The 21,005-nt window shown below is 44.8% G+C and overlaps 1 protein-coding gene and 1 pseudogene across 1 annotated transcript; one reads left to right on the top strand and one right to left on the bottom strand.

Annotated features, from left to right (window-relative positions):
- Positions 1 to 3,470, bottom strand: part of LOC144380400 (prohibitin-2-like) — a 23,144-nt pseudogene extending 19,674 nt beyond the window's left edge.
- On the top strand, positions 2,201 to 21,005 carry LOC118536964 (uncharacterized). The gene is made up of 3 exons (XM_078064556.1): positions 2,201 to 2,797; positions 14,301 to 14,425; positions 18,063 to 21,005. Exon 3 carries the CDS (start codon positions 18,328 to 18,330, stop codon positions 20,698 to 20,700), a length of 2,373 nt encoding a protein of 790 aa, XP_077920682.1. The 5' UTR covers positions 2,201 to 2,797; positions 14,301 to 14,425; positions 18,063 to 18,327; the 3' UTR covers positions 20,701 to 21,005.

Below are 21,005 nucleotides of genomic sequence, written 5' to 3'. Positions count from 1 at the left end.
ATGGACCACATCTTCTTTATCCATTCGTCTGTTGAAGGGCATCTCGGCTCTTTCCACAGTTTGGCTATTGCGGACATTGCTGCTACGAACATTGGGGTGCAGATGGCCCTTCTTTTCACTACATCTGTGTCTTTGGGGTAAATACCCAGGAGTGCAATTGCTGGGTCATAGGGTAGCTCTATTTTTAAGTTTTTGAGGCACCTCCACACTGTTTTCCAAAGTGGCCGTACCAACTTGCATTCCCACCAACAGTGTAATAGGGCTCCCCTTTCTCCACAGCCTCTCTAACGTTTGTTGTTTCTTGCCTTGTCCATTTTTGCCATTCTGACTTGTGGAAGGTGGTATCTCAGTGTGGTTTCGATTTGAATTTTCCTGATGGCTAATGGTGATGAACACTTTTTCATGTGTCTGATAGCCATTTGTATGTCTTCTTTGGAGAAGTGTCTGTTCATGTCTTCTCCCCATTTTTTGCTTGATTATTTGTTTTTTGGGTGTTGAGTTTGAGAAGTTCTTTATAGATCTGGATACCAGCCCTTTATCTGTAGTGTCATTTGCAAATATCCTCTCCCATTCTGTGGGTTGCCTCTTTGTTTGTTGACTGTTTCCTTTGCTGTGCAGAAGCTTTTTACCTTGATGAAGTCCCAAGAGTTCATTTTTTGCTTTTGTTTCGCTAGCCTTTGGAGATGTTGGATACAATTCTCTTTATCAGACATGAGTTTTAGTAAATATTTTTCTTCCAGTCTCTGGTTTGCCTTTCATTTCTTAACAGCCTCTCTTGCAGAGTGCAAGTTTTTTATTTTTAATAAAGTCCAACTCAGCTTTCTTTTTTTTCTTTTTCATGGATGCTACTTCTGGTGTTCTGTATAAAAGCTCAGCAGCAAACACAAAGTCATGTTGATTTTCTCCTACGTTTCCTCCCAGATGCTTTATATTTTGAATTTTAAATATAGACCCTTGGTCCATTTTGAGTTAATTTGTGTAGAAGTGTCAGGTCTGGGGCTCGGTTAAACTTTTTTGTCCTTGGATTCCAATTTTTTCCAGCACCATTTATTGAAAAGACTATTCTTTCTCCATCAAATTGTGCTTGTATCTTTGTCCCGTTCAACTGAGTCATATTTGTGCAGGTCTGTTACAGGTTTGCTGTTCTGTGCACTGAGCTCTGTGTCTGTTCTTTGCCAGTACCACACTGTCTTAATTACTACAGCTTTATAATAAGTCTTGAAATCAGATAATATGAGCCCTGGACCTTTGTTCTTCTTTTTCAGAATTGTGAATTCTTCTTTTTCAGAGTTTTTCAGAATTATCTATTCTAGAGCCTTTGGTATTCAATATAAGTTTTAGATCAGTATGTCGGTATCGTCACAGAGCTTGCTGCAATTTTGATGGGTATTCTGTTGTTTCTATAGATAAGTCTGGGAAGAATTGAAATTTTAACAAGTGCGAGTTTTCCAGTCCACGTATATGAAATCTCTCTCTTTTTAGCTAGATTTTCTTTGATTTCTACATCATTGTTTGTGGTTTTCCACAAACAGATCCTGTATATATTTGTTATATTTATACCTAAGTACTTCATATATAGGGTTGCTATTGTAAAAGGTAGTTTGGGGGTGGGGGATGTTAGTTGGAGACTAACCCTTTATCCAATTAAAAACTGTGCAGTAGACATGAACACACATTTCTTCAAAGAAGACATACAGATGACCAACTGACACATGAAAAGATGCACAACATCACTCATCATCAGGGAAGTGCAAATCAAAACCAAAATGAGCTATCACCTCATGCCTGTCAGAATGGCTAAAGCCCAAAACATAAACAACAACTGTCGGCGAGGATTTTGAGGAAGAGGAACCCTCGTGCACTGTTGGTGGGAATGCAAACTGGTGCAGCCACTGTGGAAGGACAGTATGGAGGGTCCTCAAAAAATTAAAAATAGAACTATCATATGATCCAGTAATAGCACTACTGGATATTTACCCAAAGAATACAAAAACACTAGGTCGAAGGGATATATGTACCCCTATGTTTATTGCAGCAGTATTTACCATAGCCAAATTATGGAAGCAGCCCAAATGTTCACCGATAGATGAATGGATAAAGATGTGTGTGTGTGTGTGTGTGTCTGTGTGTGTGTCTGTGTGTGTGTCTGTGTGTTTTATACAGAACACCAGAAGTAGAATCCCTGTATACTAACACACACACACACACACACACACACACACACACACACAAATATGCATACACACACAATGCAATATTATTCAGCCCAAATGTTCTTCAGTAGATGAATGGATAAAGATGTGGTACACGCACACACACACACAGACACACACACACAGGAATATTATTCAGCCATATAAAAGCATGAAATCTTGCCATTTGCAACGACATGGATGGATCTAGAGAGTATAAGGCTAAGCAAAATAAGACAGTCAGAGACAAGTACCATATGATTTCACTCATATGTGGCATCTAAGAAACAAAAGTGACTGGAAAACAAAAGAGACAAACCAAGAAACAGACTCTTAACTATAGAGAATAAGCAGATGGTTACCAGAAGAAGGGAGGTCAGGTGAAATAGGCGAAGGGGATTAAGAGTACACTTATTTTGATGAGCACTAAGTAATATATGGAATTGTTGAATCACTATCTTGTACACCTGAAACTAATATAAAACTGTTTTTTTAACTACACTGGAACTAGAAACAAACAAACAAACAAACAGTAACTGTGAGAGAAGACTCAGAAATGGACATGGTTGAAGACCTGAAGAGAGTTAATCACTTTTTTTAAAAAGGTAATTTAAAAAAAATATATCAAATTCTGATTGTTCAGTATTCATGTATAGATAGGTAAGCAATTGCCATGTGTGTATTGTACCTTCTATTGTGGGGGCCGTACTAAACTCCCTTATTAATGCAGCAGTGTTTTGTAGATTCTTTGGTGTTCTCTACATAAATAATCGTGTCCTCTGCAAATAAAAATTGTTGTATTTCAACATTTCCAATCTGCACACCTTTTTTTTTTTTTTTTTTTAAGATTTTATTTATTTATTTGACAGAGAGAGACACAGCGAGAGAGGGAACACAAGCAGGGGGAGTGGGAGAGGGAGAAGCAGGCTTCCCACTGAGCAGGGAGCCTGATGTGGGGCTCGATCCCAGGACCCTGAGATCATGACCTGAGCCGAAGGCAGACGCTTAACGGCTGAGCCACCCAGGCGCCCGTGCACACCTTTTAATTCCTCTTTCCTTTCTTACGTAACAAGCTGGGATTCCATTACATGTTGAATAGGAGTGATGACAGCAGACATGTCTGGGGGTGGGGAGCGTCTGACTGTTTTCCTTCAGCATGACGTTACCTGTAGGTTTTTCATAGATCTTTTTCATCAGGTTGGGAATGTTCCCCTCTATTCCTGGTTTGCTGAGAGTTTTAAACATGAAGCCTGTTGAATTATCAAGTGCTGTCTGCATCGCTAGATATGACCATATGATTTTTGTTCTTTAGCCTGTTGATGAGGTGAACTATATCCATTGATTTTCAAATGTTGAACTGGTCTTGTGTGCCTGAGAGATATCCCGTTTGGTCGTGGTATACAGTTCTTTCTATGCATTGTTGGATTCAATTTGCTGATACGTTGTTGAGGAATTTTATGACAGTGTTCATGAGAGATCATGGTGTGTAGTTTTCCTTTCTTGCAATGTCTTTGTCTGTCTTGCTATTAGGGGAAATGCAGACCTCAGAGAATGAGTTAGGAAGTGTTGTCCTGCTTCTATTTTCTGGAAGAGATGGTGGCAAATGGGAATCATTTTTTTTTTTTTTTCTTTAAATGTTTGTTTGGAATTCACTAAGGAAAGAGTCTGGGCCCAGGGCATAAATATATAACTGTTCACCTTATCTATTTTTCTGCGTGAGATTTGGTGGCTAACGTCTTTCAAGGAATCTGGCCATTTCCTCTAATGGATCAAATTTGCAGGCATAGGATTGCCGATGGCATTACTGTATTATCCTTTTAGTGCCCACGAGATCAGTAGTGATGTCCATTCTTTCCACTCAGATATTGGTAAGTTGTGTCTTCTCTTTTTTTTCTTGGCCAGAAAGAGGTTTGCCTCTTTTATTGGCCTTTGCAAAGAACCAGCTTTTAGTGTCATTGATCTTTGCTACATTTTTCCTGCTTTCGATTTCATTGTTTTCTGCTCTGATTTTTATGATGGATTTCCTTCTGTTTACTTTAGGCTTAAATAGGTCTCTTTTCCTACTTTCTTAAGGTTATTGATTTTAGATTGTTCTTCTTCTCCAGTATGTGAATGTATGCTCTAAATTTCATCTCCCTCTGAAGTATTGCTGTTTCACAATAATTTTAATAAGTTTTATTTTCATTTTAATTGAGTTCAAAATGTCTTTAAGTGTTTCTGGAGCCTCCTTCTTTCGTCCATGTGTCGATTAGAAATGTTTTGTTCCATTTCCAAACATAGGCAGCTTATCCATCTACTTTTTTTTTTTTTAAAGATTTTATTTGTTTATCTGACAGAGAGCTAGAGAGAGAGCACAAGTAGGCAGAGCGGCAGGCAGAGGGAGAGGGAGAAGCAGGCTCCCCGCTGAGCAGGGAGCCTGACGCAGGGCTGGATCCAGGACCCCGGGACCATGACCTGAGCCGAAGGCAGATGCTTAACTGACTGAGCCACCCAGGCGCCCCTCCATCTACTTTTCTGTTGTTGATTTCTAGCTTGATTCCACTGTGGTGTGAGAACCTACTTTGTGTGAGTCCTATTCCTTTATATTTGTAGGGGTGTGTTTTCTGTCCCCACATATTGTCTATCTTTGTCAGTGTTCCCCGTGAGCTTGAGAGGCTATGGATTCTGCTGTTGTTGAGTGGTGGAGTGTTCTATACAGGTCAAGTAGATTGAGTTGATGGATAATGCTGTTCAGGTTATCTGTATCTTTTCGGTATCTGCTTGTCCGCCTGCTTGATTTACCAATTAGTGACAGAGGGGTGTTGAAATCTCTCACTACCATCAGGGATGTATGTATTTCTCCTTGACCTTTTATCAGGTTTTGCCTCATGTATTTTGACACCGTTTAACATTGTTATCAGGGGCTTACACAGTTAGGATTGTTATGTCCTCTTGGAGAATTGACTCCTTAATCACTATGTGATGCCCCTCTTTATACTTGGCAATTTTCCTTGTTCCGAAGTCTGCTTTATCTGAAATTAATGGAGCTCCTGCACCTTGCTTTGGCTTGGTGTTAGCATGGTAAACCTTTTCCTGTCCCTTTACTTTTAAGCTATCTGCACCTTTGTGTTGAGTGTGAGGTTCCTGTAGGCAACTTATACTTGGTATACTTGGATCTTTCTTGTGTCCACTCAGAAAATCTCTCTTTAGCGGGTGTACTTAGGCCATTCTCATTTAAAGTGATTATTGATATAATTGGATCGATATTTGCACCTGTTTTCCCCTCTTTTAGCTTATTGCTTATACTGCTTCTCAAACTGTTTCCAGTGGTTGCCCTAGAGTTTACAATATACACTTTTACTAAGCCAAGTCCACCTTCCAGTAACACTATATGGCTTCACATGTAGTGCTGCAGGTGCCTTATCACAGAGTGTTCCTAATTCCTCCCTCCCATTGCTTGGGATACTTCTGTCTTCCCTTTCATCTGTCTGTGTGCTATGATGACGCAGTACATTGTGCTACCCTTTTCAGAGAAGAGTCATCTTTCAGATGACACAAGAATAAGAAACATAAAAGACGTTATTTTACCTCCATTTTACTTCACGAGTCTCTTCCTTTCATTAGGTAGACCCGCGTTTCCGACCCATATCATTTTCCTTCTGCCTGAAGGACGTCTCTTAACATTTCTTGCGAGGCAGATTTCCTGGAGATGAATTTGCTCAACTTTTCTTTGAGAAAATCTTTTTTTGTTCATATTTTACTGGAAATAGATTTCTAGGTAGATGGTTTTCCTTTTCAAACAACACCTTAAATATTTCATTTCACTCTACTCCTTCTTTGCATGGGTCGTGATGAGAAGTCAGCTGTAATTCTTATTCACATTCCTCGATAGGTAAGATGACTTTCTCTTTGTTTTTAATTTTATACAGTTTGAATATAACAAGTCTAGGGGTGTGTGTGTGTGTGTGTGTGTGTGTGTATGTGTGTGTGTGTGTGTTTGTGTGTGTGTACTTAGTGTATATGCTGCTTGGTATTCACTGAGATTCCTGAATCTATGGTTTGGTGTCTGTCACTTATTTTGGGCGTTCTTGGCCCTTATGGCTTCCAATTTTCCTTCTTCTCTGTTATCTCTACTTCTTTCCTTTTTTGGAGTTTGGATTAATATGTGAAACGTTTTCCAATTTCACATGACAGGATGTTCAGTTATGGGTTTTTTTTTTTTCTTTTTCTGTTATTATTTCTTAGCATTTCTGTTTGGAAAGTTTTATTGACCTATGACTTATCTTCAAGCTCACCAATTCTTTCCTCCATTGTGCTGAGTCTACTGACAAACCCTCCTTTCTGTTACTGTGTTTTAATTTTCTAGTATTTCCTTTTAATTCTCACTCAGAATTTCCATCTCTCTGCTTACATTACCCGTCAGCTTTTGCATGTTGCCTATTTTTCCATTAGAGCCCTTAACAAATTAATCATAGTTATTTTAAATCCCCTATTTGACAATTCCAAAATACGCGTCATATCAGAGGCTGGCTCTGATGCTTGCTTTGTCTCTTCATTCTCTTAATTTTCGTCCTGCTTTGTAATTTTTTTGTTGAAAGCCAGACATGTTTGTCTGGGTAATAGGACCTGAGGTAACTAGGCATTTAGTGTGAATATTTATATTAATCTGGCTTGTTATGTTTGCTGTAGCTGTAAGTGCCAGAAGCTTCCAGTTCTTCGAGTGTCCTTATTTTGGTGCCCTCTCTTGAATTTGAGCTTCCCAAATCACTCCTGTTCACAGGGAATCTGCGGTTTTGCAGTGCTTTCAGCTATAATCCATAGTTATTTCTCTGGAGCCCCATTGATGTGGTAAGGTGTGGGGAGAGGGAGGTAATTCTGTAGCTTCATGGTTAAATCTCTTGTCTTTTAGTGGGGGCCGTGTCTCTGGGCTGCAGCCTTCACAGGTGTATCTCCAGTGGCGTTGCCTTCTCCCATGCCCTCTATCCTTTCCCTGGCTGCAGTGTTCTCAAATTAGTTCCTGGAAGGCTTGACCCCTATTGCCTACCCCGTTTCCCTCAGGTGGGACAGGAAGTCTAGAGGGGGCCTGTGTGGGAGGAATACCCTTCCTCCACCTAGGGTAAAGCTCTAGCCAATTGTTTTCCCTGGAGAGTAGGCCTCTGTCATGGGGAAGGCTCTAGGGGTTATTTTGACAATGATTACTCTTCCTCTCTCCCAGCCAGAAGAACTAAGGCACCTTTCTCAGAACTTCACCATGAAAATCCATTTCCTGGAGTGAAAGACCATGAACATGTGGCTGCCCCCTAAGACTTCAGGGGATGGAAGGGGGGGCAGGGTGGAGATGTGGTAGGGGAAGCAGATTCTCACTCTCCTGTTAGTCCAGACTCAGCTTCAAGCAATTCAACTTATTTACCATTTGAGTGCTCTTACCAGTTTATGACTACAGAGGATTCTGATCCAGGAAAGCAGATCTCAGTTTCGACGGTCTGAATTCAACACTCTCTCGAGATTTTATGTGGTGGTTTGCCCTGCCACCTCAGTACTCTGATGAGTCAAAAAAAAAAAAAAAAATAGGTTGCTTCAGCTTCTGCAGTGTTTTCTTGTTTTAAGGAGGGATTGCTGATTTCTACCCTGTTTTATATGTTGGAGCTGAAACCAGAAGTCTCATTTGTGCCCAATTTTGAAACCCAGCATAGTCATTATAAACCTATGATTTGCAAATATCATGGTTAAGTACCAAGAGAAGCAGATGCAAGTTGAAAGTATTTGTCTGAGCGAGCCAGTAGGAAGAGTGTGGTGTTTGTGGTGGGAAGAGTGATGGGGCATAGTGTGTGTGTGGGGGGGGGGCGGTGTGTGGAGGGGTTGGATTTAGAATCAAGTGATTCCTACTTTCATTCAATGCTAGTATTATTTAACCTTTAAAATCTCTCCCCCCCAACACACACGTGTGTGTGTGTGTGTGTGTGTGTGTGTGTGTGTGTGTGTTTTGAGAAAATTAAGAAATAGGTGATGCATTTTATGTAGAAATAGTCTGCAGAGATTTTACGTAGAAGAATACAAAGCAATTGTAAGCATGATTTCAAGGAGCTTGAATAAACACCCCCAAATACATACAACTCCTGAAACAGTCTCTCTCGGTTGTGGATGTCAGCCGTCACTGTTCGTTAACTATTTGTTTGTGGATGTCAGCTGTCACTAATATGCATGTACTACTTACGATCGCGGCAGGTTTGCACCCTACTTGGCTAGGGTAATAATGTGAAAGTTGCCCTGTCCTAAGTCTTGGGGAAGCAATGAAAGAGAGGGGACTAGAATCCCATTTCACGAGTGAAGAAACTAAGGCTAAAAGAGATTAAGTAACTTGCTGAAAAGTCATGCACAAGTAAGGTCTTGGACAGTGTCCCAAGTCTATCTGATATCAGCACCGATGTCCTGTCTGGAATACTTCTCTGCCTATCCTGGAATGTACATTTTTGAAGAGTCGCAGCTTTATCAGAAAATGGTGTTATTTTTTTCAACTGGATTTGGGAACCAAACTTACTGAGACAAGTACAAGGAGAGATGAATACCATCATCCAGTTCTTTTCAGAAATCACAAATTCCTAAGCCTTATTAAATTGATGTAGAAGCTAGAAACCAAGATGGAAATCTTCCAAGTTTATTTAATAAAGATAGCCTAAACCCTGATTCCCAGACCCGGAAAAGACGGTACGTGGACACAAGCCCACAGGTCCACATACACGCACAATGCACAAGCCCACGTGCACACTCCCACATGTGCCCTCACACACACAAATATGGATCTATCTCACTTAGGAGCATAGATTTAATGTTTTATCCATCAATTTGGAGTCTGTAGTGTTTAACGATATATAGAAAATCTACCACATCCTGGTAGTTTTTCATGTCAGGAGAGGATATTGTAATATTGAGAAATATTTTAGTATTTTAATAATCCATTTTATCAATAGGGCCAAGGAGGAGAAAACATATCATTTGAAATGCTGGGGAAGAAATTCAAGAAATTCAGCCCATGTCTGACAAACAGTCTGTGGGCCTTCTTAGTTCTTGCCTTCAGCTGAAAAAATTGCATTAAAACCCTTTACTACTACCCATCCACAATCCCTTATCTGAAACCCTTGGGACCAGCTGTTGCAGAATTCATATACCATACTTTCCATAAGAGCCATAAGCATGGTCTGGAATAGCACTGCTGAATCTAATAAAACAATATTTCCACAGAGAAACACAAATATTCATGCTGAGAAGGATAAATAAAGACTAAAAACAGCCTCCTGTCAGTTCGGGTCATGTTTTACGTGCATATGAGACAGGAAAAATAACGCTGGTTTTCATAGCCTTTGAGATTTCAGACTTACAGTAAGGGATTTTGATTCTGAAGTGTGTTTCTGTCAGTTCTTTTTGCATTCTTTAAAAAAAGGATTTTATTTATTTACTTGCCAGAGAGAGAGAAGGAACACAAGCAGGGGGAGTGGGAGAGGGAGAAGCAGGCTCCCCATGGAGCAGGGAGCCCGATGTGGGACTGGATCCCAGGACCCTGGGATCATGACCTGAGCCCAAGGCAGACGCTTAACTGACTGAGCCACCCGGGCGCCCAGATACTTTGCATTTTTTTTTTTTTAAAGATTTTATTTATTTATTTGACAGAGAGAGAGAGAGACACAGCGAGAGAGGGGACACAAGCAGGGGGAGTGGGAGAGGGAGAAGCAGGCTTCCCGCGGAGCAGGGAGCCCGATGCGGGGCTCGATCCCAGGACCCCGGGATCATGACCTGAGCCGAAGGCAGACGCTTAACTGACTGAGCCACCCAGGCGCCCCACTTTGCATTTTATATGTGTTTTTCCCCGCTATTTTTGGTAGATTTCCCTTTTATTGAAGTATAACATACAAAGAGGAGAGAGCACCAGTCATAAATGACAGCAATTTGATGACATTTCACAAAGTGAACACATGCGTGTAACCACCACCGAGATCAAGATATACGACATTACTGGTGCCCCAGAAGCCTAAACTGTGTCCTTCTCTAATGATTACACCTGACAGTTAACCACTCTTCTGACCTATGTCACCCTAAGGGTTTTTTGGGCTGTTTTTAAACTCTCTACAAATAGAATTATCAATCATGTGCCTTTTTATGCCTGCCGCCTTTTGCTCAATGTTCTGATATTGAGATCTGCCCATGTTGTTGCACGCAGGGATATTTGCCTGTTTCATGTCTGTATGGTATTCTCTACTATGAGTATACCACACTGTATTCACTCAGCTGTTGATAGATGTTCGGATTGTTTCCAGTTCCTGACTATCATCGATAATGATGCCGTGAACGTTTTTATTCATGTGTTTTGGAGAACATGTTTGCACTTCTGTTTGATTATATACATGGATTGTGTGGTAGCTAGAATTCCATGATGATGCCCAGTGACCCTTGTCTTTGCACAATCTCCTCCCATTGGGTGTGGATGGAACCTGTGGACATGATGAGATAGCCCTCCCATGATGATGTGAAATTATATAGCAAAAAGGATTTTGCAGATGTAATTAAGGCCACAGAGCAGATGACCTTAAGCTAGGGAGATTGTTCGGGGTGGGCCAGACCTAATCAGGGGAACACTTGCAAGGGCCTAGGCCCCCTTCCGAAAGAGAGATTTGAGGCACGGGAGAGCGTGTTCAGGGGGCCACATGGTGAGGAACTGAAGGCAGCCTCTAGGAGAGGAGTGCTGTCCCTGGCTGACAGCCAGTGAGAGAAAGGGGCCTCAGTCCTCCAGCGGCCTGGAACTGACTTTGGCCAACAACATGGATGTGTTTGGAAGGGACTCTTCCCGAAAGCCTCCAGAAAGGGGCACAGCAAGTCCACTGCCCTCTCACCCTGTGAGATCCGGAGCAGGGAAGCCAGTCACACTGGGCACAGACTTCTGACCTGCACAACTGTGAGCTAAGAAATGGGGATTGTTTTATGCTGTCAGGAGCATGGTCATTTATTCCACACCAATAGGAAGCCAGTACAGATTTTGGTACCTGAATGTGGGGTGCCGCCACTGCAAACAGCTAAAGATGTAGGCCTGGCTTTGGCACTGGGTAGTGGGCGAGGGCTGGAGGAAATTTGAGGTGCACGCTAGAGAAAGCCTAAGTGGCCTCAGGAAAAGCCCTGATTGCCTCGGACAGACTGTTAGTAGAAATCTGAACTTTAAGGACATCGCTGGTGAGGGCTCAGAAGGAAGCAAGGGACACGTTATGGAAACTGGAAGAAGGGGGATCCCTGCTACGTAGTGGCAGAAAGTTTAACAAGATTGTTGCCTGCGGTTATGTGGAAAGAAGAAAATATAAATGACAAACTTGGCTCTATGGCTAAGGGAGAGGTTGGAGGTAGCGGAATTTGGATAGCATAATAGAAAAACCTAGATTGCCTTGAGCAGAGTGTTAGTGCCGATCTGGAATTTAAAAACCAAGGATTATTCTAGGCTTTGAAACTTTATCAAAGAATTCTGGCTGTTGTTCTCCCAGCTGGATTTCCAAACTGCTTTGGGACTCTAACTCCTTTCTGCCTTCCTATCCCCGCCCCTCTTTTCAAACCGGAGTGTTCTAGCTGTTATCTCATGCCCATCCCACCGTTGTGTGTTGGGGAAGATAGCTCGTCTGTCACTTTAGTGTCACCAGTCCTCAGCTGGAGAGGGATTGTGCCCCAGGAGTTGTACTGCATGGATCATACCCAGGAAACCTCACCCATGCCTGATTTGGATGACTAGGATGATGAGATTCTGGACTTTGAGCTGTGCAGTTTTGATGAGCTCTTGGACTTGAGCTGTTGCCATAATACCATGAGAAATTTGGAGACTGTGGGATGGAGTGAATGAACTTTGTATGTGGGACAGACTGGATCGCTGGATCACTGGGGGCCAGAGGGCATACTGCGGTAGGCAAAACTCTAAGAGGACTCCAAGTGACCCTCAACCTTGTATAATCCCCTCCGGTTCAGTGTAAGAGGAGCCCATGAATATGGTCAGGTATCACTCCTGTGATGATTATGTTACATTACATGGGAAAAGAGATTTTGTAGCTGTATTAAGGTCCCAAGTCAGTAGACCTTCAAATAAGGAGGTCATCCTGGGTGGGCCAGCCTTAATCAGGTGAGCCCTTAAAAGGGGGGGCCCCTCCTGAGAGACTCAAGCATGAGAGGGTGTCTGGAGGGGTCCATGTGGCAGGGAACTGCGGGCAGCCTCTAGGAGCTGAGAGTGGGACTGAATTCTGCCAATAACCCAAATGAGCTTGGCAGTGGACTTCTCCTCAGAGCCTCCACAAAGAAACACAGTCTGCCCAACACTTGATTTCACCCTGTGATACACTGAGCAGAGAACAAAGGCATGTCACACATGGACTTCTGACCTACAGAACTGTGAGCTAATAAACAGACATTGTTTTTAAGTAGCTGAATTTATGGTACTTTGTTATGCAGGAATAGATCATTAATACAGATGGCATTCCTGGGTTATAGAGGATGTACATGTTCAGCTTTGATAGATAGTGCCAGTTTTCCAAAGAGGTGGTACCAATTTACACTTGCACCAGCATTAGAGAGTTCCTCCATATCCTCACCTAATCTTGATATTGTTAGTTGTCTTGGCTATTCTGATAGATGTTTTGTCAGGGATTTTATTATTTTTTTTTAAGATTGTTTATTTATTTATTTATTTATTTATTTAGAGAGCACGTGCGAAGAGGGGGGAGGGGCAGAGGGAGAGGGAGGGGAGAGAGAGAGAGTCTTAAGCAGACCCTGTGCTGAGCACGGAGCCCAGTGCTTGGGGCTCGATCTCACAACCCTGAGACCTCGACCTGAGCCAAAACCAAGAGTCCGAGGCTTAACAGACTGTGCCACCCAGGCGCCCCAGCTCACTGGGATTTTAATGTACATATCCCTGGTGACTGAGGTTGAGTAGCTTTTTGTTTGCTCATCGGTTAGTTAGTCAGATGTCCTGTTTTGTGAAGGTCCTGTTCAAATATTGTGCCAGTTTTTCATTGCATTGTCTTTTTTTTTTCCTTCTTGATTTTAGGAGGTATTATATCCTGTACATGAGACGTCCATGAAATATACATGTTGCAAAACCTTTCTCCCATTCCAAGGTTTATCTTTTCACTCTCTAAATGTGTCTTTTGATGAACGGGAGTCCTTATTTTGATGAAGTCCAAATTACCAATGTTGTTTCCCTTTCTCATTAGTGCTTTCTGTGCGCTGTTGCCACTCTCTTTGCCAATCCCAAGGTCATAAATATTTGTTCATAACGTTATTTTCAATAAGCTTTAACTTCTGGAATTAATTTTTGTGTATGGCGTAAGTTAGGGGCCAAAGTTATTTTTTTCCCCAAGTGGATGGATATCCAGTGTCTAGCTTCACTTATTTAAAAGACCATCCTTTCCCCAGAGCACTCTAAGTGGCACAATTGTTGTAAATGTGGTGACTGTGCTTGTGCGAGTCTATTCGTGGACGCTTCTCTTTGTGTCTTTTGGCCTGTTTGTCTTTTCTTGTGCTCATACCACACTATCTTAATTATGGCGTCAGAGCTGGTCTTGCTATCTGGCTGTGAAAGTCCTGAAAAGTCTTGGTTTTTGTTTTAGATGGCGTTGGCTGTTCTTGGATCTTTGTTATCCGTATATAATTTAGAAGCAGCTTGACAATTTCCGTTTTCAAAAGAAAAAAAAAAAACTGCTGGGAATTTGATTGGGAATGCATTGAATCCATAGATCAGTTTCACAAGAATTCTCTCTTCCATTCACTTTCATACTGTTGTCTTCCAGTACATAAACATGACATATGTCTGATTTATGTAGGCTGTCTTTAATTTCTCTCGGAAGTGCTATCTGTGGGCAGAGGTCTTGGGACTCCTTTGTTAGATTTGTTCCTAGGTGTTTGTTCTCTTCTGATGCTGTAATAGATGGCATTTGAAAATTTTTTCTCCTTATAATTCTAATGCCAGTATATAGAAATCCAATTGTATTTTGTAAAATTGACCATATATCCAGCAACCATGCTAAATCATTTATTAATTATAATATCAGATACATATACTTTTTGAGATTTTTTAATGTAAACCATCTGTTGTGTCTCTTTTATTTCTTTAAGCGCTGAGAAAACTTATCCCAAAGACTCCAAGCAGACGTGCATCTCATTGATATGGGGGAGTATCGACGGGAGAATGCCCATTCCTAAACCAGTCACTGGAAGGGTAATGAGATTACTATGACCTGGTTAGTCAACCACACTGTCCGGTATAATCAGATACGTTGCATTGTGGGCCACGGTTTCTCTTTACTTTAACCAAATATGTAAATACTTGGAAATGAAACCTTTGATCAGAAAGGTAAAAATCAGGAGATTGATGATGATGGATTGATACTGGTGGAATGTCCCTCCCCATAAATGAGCTGAAATTACAGTTCTTAAGGTACATCATTTCTTAAGCAAAGATTAATATGGTTAATATTTGAAAACCGTTTTGTGCATTGTGAAGGAACAATTAAGATGAAGTAGTCTACTTCATACATACCCTTCTGGTGATTATAAAATACAAAGTTATCACAGAAAATTTAACACCTACACATACCAAACTTTGAACAATATTTACTGATCACTGACAGGATCGACTGTGATTTAAATTTTGTTTTAAACTTTTCCAAATTATCTAAATACCCCACCACAGGGTTTGTCAACCTGGACACTACTGACATTTGGACCAGATAATTGTTTGTTGTAAGAGGCTAGCTTGTGCATTCAGGGATTTTTTAAGCAGCATCCCTAGTTTTGATCCACTGGATGGCAGTAGCATCTCCCCTTTCCCCAAGTTGTCACAAACAAAAATGTCTCCCAGCATTGTCAAGTGCCCCCTGGAGCAGGCACCATGCTGCTGGATGAGCACCATTACTCCATAATAAATGAGATTTTAATATACACCGAATTCTAGGTATATGTGTAGATAGATAGATAGATAGATAGTAAATGAGATTTTAATATACATCGAATTCTAGGTATATGTATAGATAGATGATAGATAGATAGATAGTAAATGAGATTTTAATGTACACCGAATTCTAGGTATATGTATAGATAGATAGTAAATGAGATTTTAATATATACATCAAATTCTAGGTATATGTATAGATAGTATACATATATTCAGTATATTCAGTATATAATTTTTATTTGTGTAACATAGCCATTTTCCAATAGCATTAAAAGTTCTTCAGAAACATCCCATAAACTCTACATAAGTTTATTCTGTGGACCATCCAGTATCCTGCCAGAAATTTAGGTGGTTTCAATTTTTTTTTAAAACAAATGACACCAAAATAATCACTTCTGATCAAATAACATTGTGGTTTAATATATGTATATTTCTTCAGAATCAATGCCTAGAAGAGGAATTGTAGCATCAAATGGATTTCATGTTTATATATGTCTTGTCAAATTTCCATCTGGCAGGGTGCTCTGAATGTAGAACCCCAACCCGGTAACATATGAGAGAGCCTGGTTTCTTACAACAGCTTAAATCATAATTAAACACGAAAAATTAGTTGCTTTCCATAATGCAAATATCTGTATTTTTCTGAATGCAAGAGTAATCTATGCTCGTTGAGAACATTTAGAATATAAGGTATGAGGCAAACAAAACTTACTCTCCCAGGGACGCCTGGGTGGCTCAGTCGGTTAAGTGTCTGCCTTCGGCTCAGGTCGTGATCCCAGGGTCCTGGGATTGAGTCCTGCATCAGGCTCCTTGCTCAGCAGGGAGTCTGCTTCTCCCTCTGCTGGCCACTCCCCCTGCTTGTGCTCTCTCTCTCTCTCTCTGACAAATAATAAACAAACAAAAAACCCTACTCTTGCAGATTTTTTTTTTTTTTTTTTTGAGAATTGAGAATCACTGGATTCCCACTGTGTCCCCAGTCTGCAAGTCTTCCCAATTCCAGGAAGTGGCACCACCATCCACCCAGATACTATGGCCAAAATCTAAGAGTCCTGATTGCCGTCCTTCACTCATGATCTCACAGACATTCACGTTTTCCCAGCTGAGGCCTCAGACGACATCGTAGAGCAGAGATGAGCCATCTGCCGTCTGCCCTGTCTGAATTCTAGCTCTACAGGATGCCTGAGCATGATCAAATGGTCATTGTTCCATGACACTAAGTTATGGAGCAGTAGATGAGAACACATTCTCTTCATTTAAGCACATCCTCTATTTCATCAGTATTTCATTTTCCATATTCCATCCCATTTTATTTATATTCATTGTCTATTCCACCCTTCATAACTTTGTATTCTATCTTTCATTCCAAGTTTCATTCCATTTGTTGCTATTCCATCCTGGTACTTTTAAATCTAAAGTGCAAATAGTCCATTGATTTCATGACCTTGCAAATTCTATTCCATCGGTTTCCTCCCATTTTCTTTAATATTTTACTTCACTGTATATTCCACTCCATTCTTTTTCTCATGTAACGTTACTTATATATTTTTTTTATTCCACACGCCATCAGATATTTATTTCCATCCTCCTTTCCATTCCATTTTCCCATTATATTCTATTCAATTTCCATCCTGTTCAATTTTCCATTCCATATCCTGTTTAAGTCTGTATTCCATCCCCCATTTCATTCCAATTCCCACTGCAGTTAGTCTCCACTTCATCCCGTTCTGCATTCCATTTCAAATCCATTTTCCCTTCCATATTATTTAACACTCCAAATACCATTCCATTCTACTTTGCGTTGTGTTTCGCTCCAGTTGCTCCTCCGGTCCAGGAAGCCTCCCATTCCATTCGGCTGAAATTGTCATAACGGTGACTTTCAGGAGAACATCTTGCTAATATTTTAATCAAAGAGTTACGAATGTGCATGGCCTGTGCCAAGAATTTCTTCATCTGGGAGTCTATCCATAGCAAGGACACGATTGAGGATATGAACGATTTTTAGTAAGAAGGATGTGCTTCGCAGTGATGTGTTATAGAGGGTGAAAAGTTGGTTGATATTGGAATGTTTGAAGATGTAAGCTTCTGGTATAAATGGAATATTTTGTACTTAAAAATGGCCTTGTGGAAATTTACTTATTGACATGGAGAGAGAGTTTTCTGGACCCAAAAAAGCAGGTGACCAAACAATATCTATGGATAAGTGATCCCATTTCATAAAATAAACTATGTGTAACTTGCCTTACAGGTGTGTCAGAATTTAGGTGCTGGCTGGCTGTTTTGGGTACTGAAATGGCAGCCGTTCTGTAATAATGACTAAAAATCTGGTCTAAATATTGGACTTCAAGCCTGTGCATCACAGCATATTTGTATTAACAGAAACTAGAGAGTAGGTCACACAAATGAATGTACATTCATCAGTGGATTACTATGCAGCCCATACAAATGTTGATGCATATTTAAGGACAGTATCATCCTTAATCCCAGGCAACCCCACTCCGTGTTCAGGGGGCAAGGCAAGGAGAAGCATCCTACTGGAAAATTCTAAATCCGCCTCTGGGTGCGTGGCAGCAGTGCTGAACATCCCGAGCCCAGGCAGTGTGGGCCCCATCCCTTTTGTTGCTTTCACGCCGTTCTCCAACCCTACAGCCCACTAGAGTTCTGGGACAGTCTCTTCTGGAGTCACACATGGGCCCTGCGTCCTGACGGGATTCCAGGAGGGATGCCCAGCTCAGCGGTATCTCCTCTTGGTCAGTGTGGTATTTCTTTCAAGCCACTGCTTGAAAGTTTCACCACCAGAGTGGTGCTGACAAGCTAAACTGATTTGGGGTGACTCAAACTGTTTATACAGACACCATCGCTGCCCACGCCCTCGAAACACACACACACACACACACACACTCTCTCTCTCTCTCTCTCTCTCATAGGGGTCCAGGTATGGATCGGAAATTCATATCGTGGCCCGGGCAGCAGCGGCCCCTAGAATGGCGGAGCACGTGGTTTGGTTTGGCGCCAGACGGAGCTAGGTTGGCTCGCTCCCTTTAAGACGAGAGTCACGTGACAACCATCCGACCAATCAGACGTGAAGATCCGACCAGGACACGCCCATCCTCCGCACTCCTTCTCCGGGAGCTCTACCCAGGCGGCGTCTTGTAGCCACGCTCCCGCGTCTCTGAGAGAGAATCTGGCGTTATGGACACTCCGTCGTCCGATCAGAAGGCGCGGAAGCAAGAGCAGGGTGAGGTGCCCGAAGGGCCGAAGAACGAGGTCGCCCCTGCCCCCGGCGACCCCAATCCCAGTACCTTGGTCCCCTGGGTCTCGAGCGGCCTTTCTCCATCGGGTGGTGGCTCCCCACAGAGCGGTACGGCAGGTTCCTCTGCCTCCGCCCTGGCTGCCGTCGGCGCCATTTTGATCAATGGCGAGGGCCCGGAGCTGCCCTCCACGGGCTGTGTGCAGGAGAGGGAGCGTGCTGACCTCCAGGGCGGCCGCAGTCCCCACGCCAAGCTGAGATGTGTGGTGCCCGGGGCAGGGCTGGGTCTCCAGGCCTCACACGCGGGCGGCGTGGCCGCCATGGTGCAAGCCATGAGGGGAGTTGGCCAGGCCAGCGGGCCTCCGACCCTGACCGCGAGCCCGGGGAGGGGCCGTGGGAGGAAGCAGCCCGGCCGCGAGGAGGCTGCCCAGGCTCAGAAGCCTCCAGAGCGGCGCTGTCTGTTTCCTGTGCTTCCTACAGCTCAGTGCCTCGTGCCCTTGCCGCCATCTTCTCCGGGGTCTCAGCCCAGCGGCCGCCGCCGTTCTCGGGCTTCTCCGTCGGGTCACGCATCCCAGCCAGGCCCTGCCCTCCGAAGTCAGGCCCGGGCACCAGGCCCAGCCCCCCGCAGTCAGGCAGCCAGGCCAGGCCCTGCCGTCCACGACCGCGCCGCCCCGCCAGGCATTGATGATCTCAGCCGTGAATCTGAGCCAGGCTCTGCTTGCCGCCGCCGCCATGCACCCGAGCCAGGCCCTGCTCGCCACCGCCGCCGCCATGCACCTGAACCAGGCCCTGTTCGTCGCCGCCGCCGCCGCCGCCGCCGCCGCAGTCACCGCGCGCGCTGCACCGCTCCGCCAGGCCCAGCCCCTTCTGGCTACACCACCCCGCCACGCCCAGTCCCTCGGAGCTACACCACCCCGCCACGCCCTCCTCTCCGCAGGCGAGCAGCCGGGCCAAGCCTGGCCCACGGAAGCTACACCGCTCCGCCGGGCCCTGCTCTCCGGAGCCAGGCGTCCGGGTCGGGGCCTGCTCTCCGGAGCCAGGCGTCCGGGTCGGGCCCTGCTCTCCGGAGCCAGGCGTCCGGGTCGGGCCCTGCTCTCCGGAGCCAGGCGTCGGGGTCGGGCCCTGCTCTCCGGAGCCAGGCGTCCGGGTCGGGCCGTGCTCTCCGGAGCCAGGCGTCCGGGTCGGGCCGTGCTCTCCGGAGCCAGGCGTCCGGGTCGGGCCGTGCTCTCCGGAGCCAGGCGTCCGGGTCGGGCCGTGCTCTCCGGAGCCAGGCGTCCGGGTGGGGCCCTGCTCTCCGGAGCCAGGCGTCGGGGTCGGGCCCTGCTCTCCGGAGCCAGGCGTCGGGGTCGGGCCCTGCTCTCCGGAGCCAGGCTTCGGGGTCGGGCCCTGCTCTCCGGAGCCAGGCTTCCGGGTCGGGCCCTGCTCTCCGGAGCCAGGCGTCCGGGTCGGGCCCTGCTCTCCGGAGCCAGGCGTCCGGGTTGGGCCCTACACTTCGCAGCCGTGCATCCGCACGAGGCCCTGCGCGCCGCCGCAGCCGTCGTACCACCCCACCAGGTCCTGCTCTTCGTAACCGCACAACTAGGCCTGGCCGGGCCCTCCGCCCCGCCGCCCCGCCAGGTCGGGCTCTCAGCAGTCCTGCCTCCCACCCAGCTCCTGTTCGCTGCAACGGTGCATGCTGTCGAGGCCTTGTTCACCACTACCGCGCTCCTGGGCCAAACCTTGCCCTCGAAATCCGCGCCTCCTCTCCAGGCCCTACTCTCCGCAGCAGCCTCGCAGCCAGTCCAGGCCCTGTTCTCGGGAGCCACGCCTCCACGCTGGGCCCTGTCCTCCGGAGCCATGTTATCCAGCAAAGATCAGCAGTTCGCAGCCTCTCTCCTCCGCCAGGGCTGGCCGCCCAGAGCCCTTCTCCCCCTGGGTTCGCCTTAAGAAGGCTGGTCTTCCGGAGCAGCTCAAATTCACCTGATCCTGAGGTCCGGTGCTTTGCCTCCCAGCGTGGTCCTGCCATCCACGCGAGTTCCTCACCATCCTCTCTTGGCGCGTTCTATTCTCTCTTCCCTAGGCGATATAGTGAGGGCTTCTTCTCAGCCCCTGGGTCTCCTGGCCTGAACCCCTGCCCCTCCTCTGCTGGGTGTTCTGTCCTTACCTCCTGTTCGTCCTCCCGTGGGTTTTGTGGTCTGGGCTCCATCTCCACCCCTAGCCCTGATAGCGTTAGGCGTGCCTTGCTGCCAGCATTTGATGCCCTGAGCCCTGTCTCTCCAGGAGAGCAGGTTGAAATAGGGAGCACACCGTACCCACCTACACCTCCTATGCTGTGACCCTCCTCATAAGACCCAATAAAGGAACCCGCATCCACCCACTGTCCTAAATGGGCTGCCTGCCCCGCAGTTACCTGTGAGGTTTCCAAGTTTTGTGAGCCAGCAACCAATGTCCTGAGTTTTGAAACTTGCTCTCCCCAAGACTCCACCACCCAACACTTAACCTGCTGTTGGCCCTTGATTCCAGGGCCCCTTCTCCCTCAAAAGGGCCGGCCTGCCTTTGCCCCTGAGTTGAGATTCCCCTTTTCCAGGGTTGCCCCTTATACAATGAATTTTTGATGAATAAAATTAAAATGTTGACTTCA

Source organism: Halichoerus grypus, chromosome X (assembly GCF_964656455.1).
Source record: "Halichoerus grypus chromosome X, mHalGry1.hap1.1, whole genome shotgun sequence".
In the NCBI taxonomy this organism is placed as follows: domain Eukaryota; kingdom Metazoa; phylum Chordata; class Mammalia; order Carnivora; family Phocidae; genus Halichoerus; species Halichoerus grypus.
This window is presented reverse-complemented; position numbering and strand designations above follow the sequence as displayed.

Excerpts from the sequence above, each read along its gene's own strand:
- LOC118536964 (XM_078064556.1), top strand. The coding sequence starts at position 18,328 with ATGGACACTCCGTCGTCCGATCAGAAGGCGCGGAAGCAAGAGCAGGGT.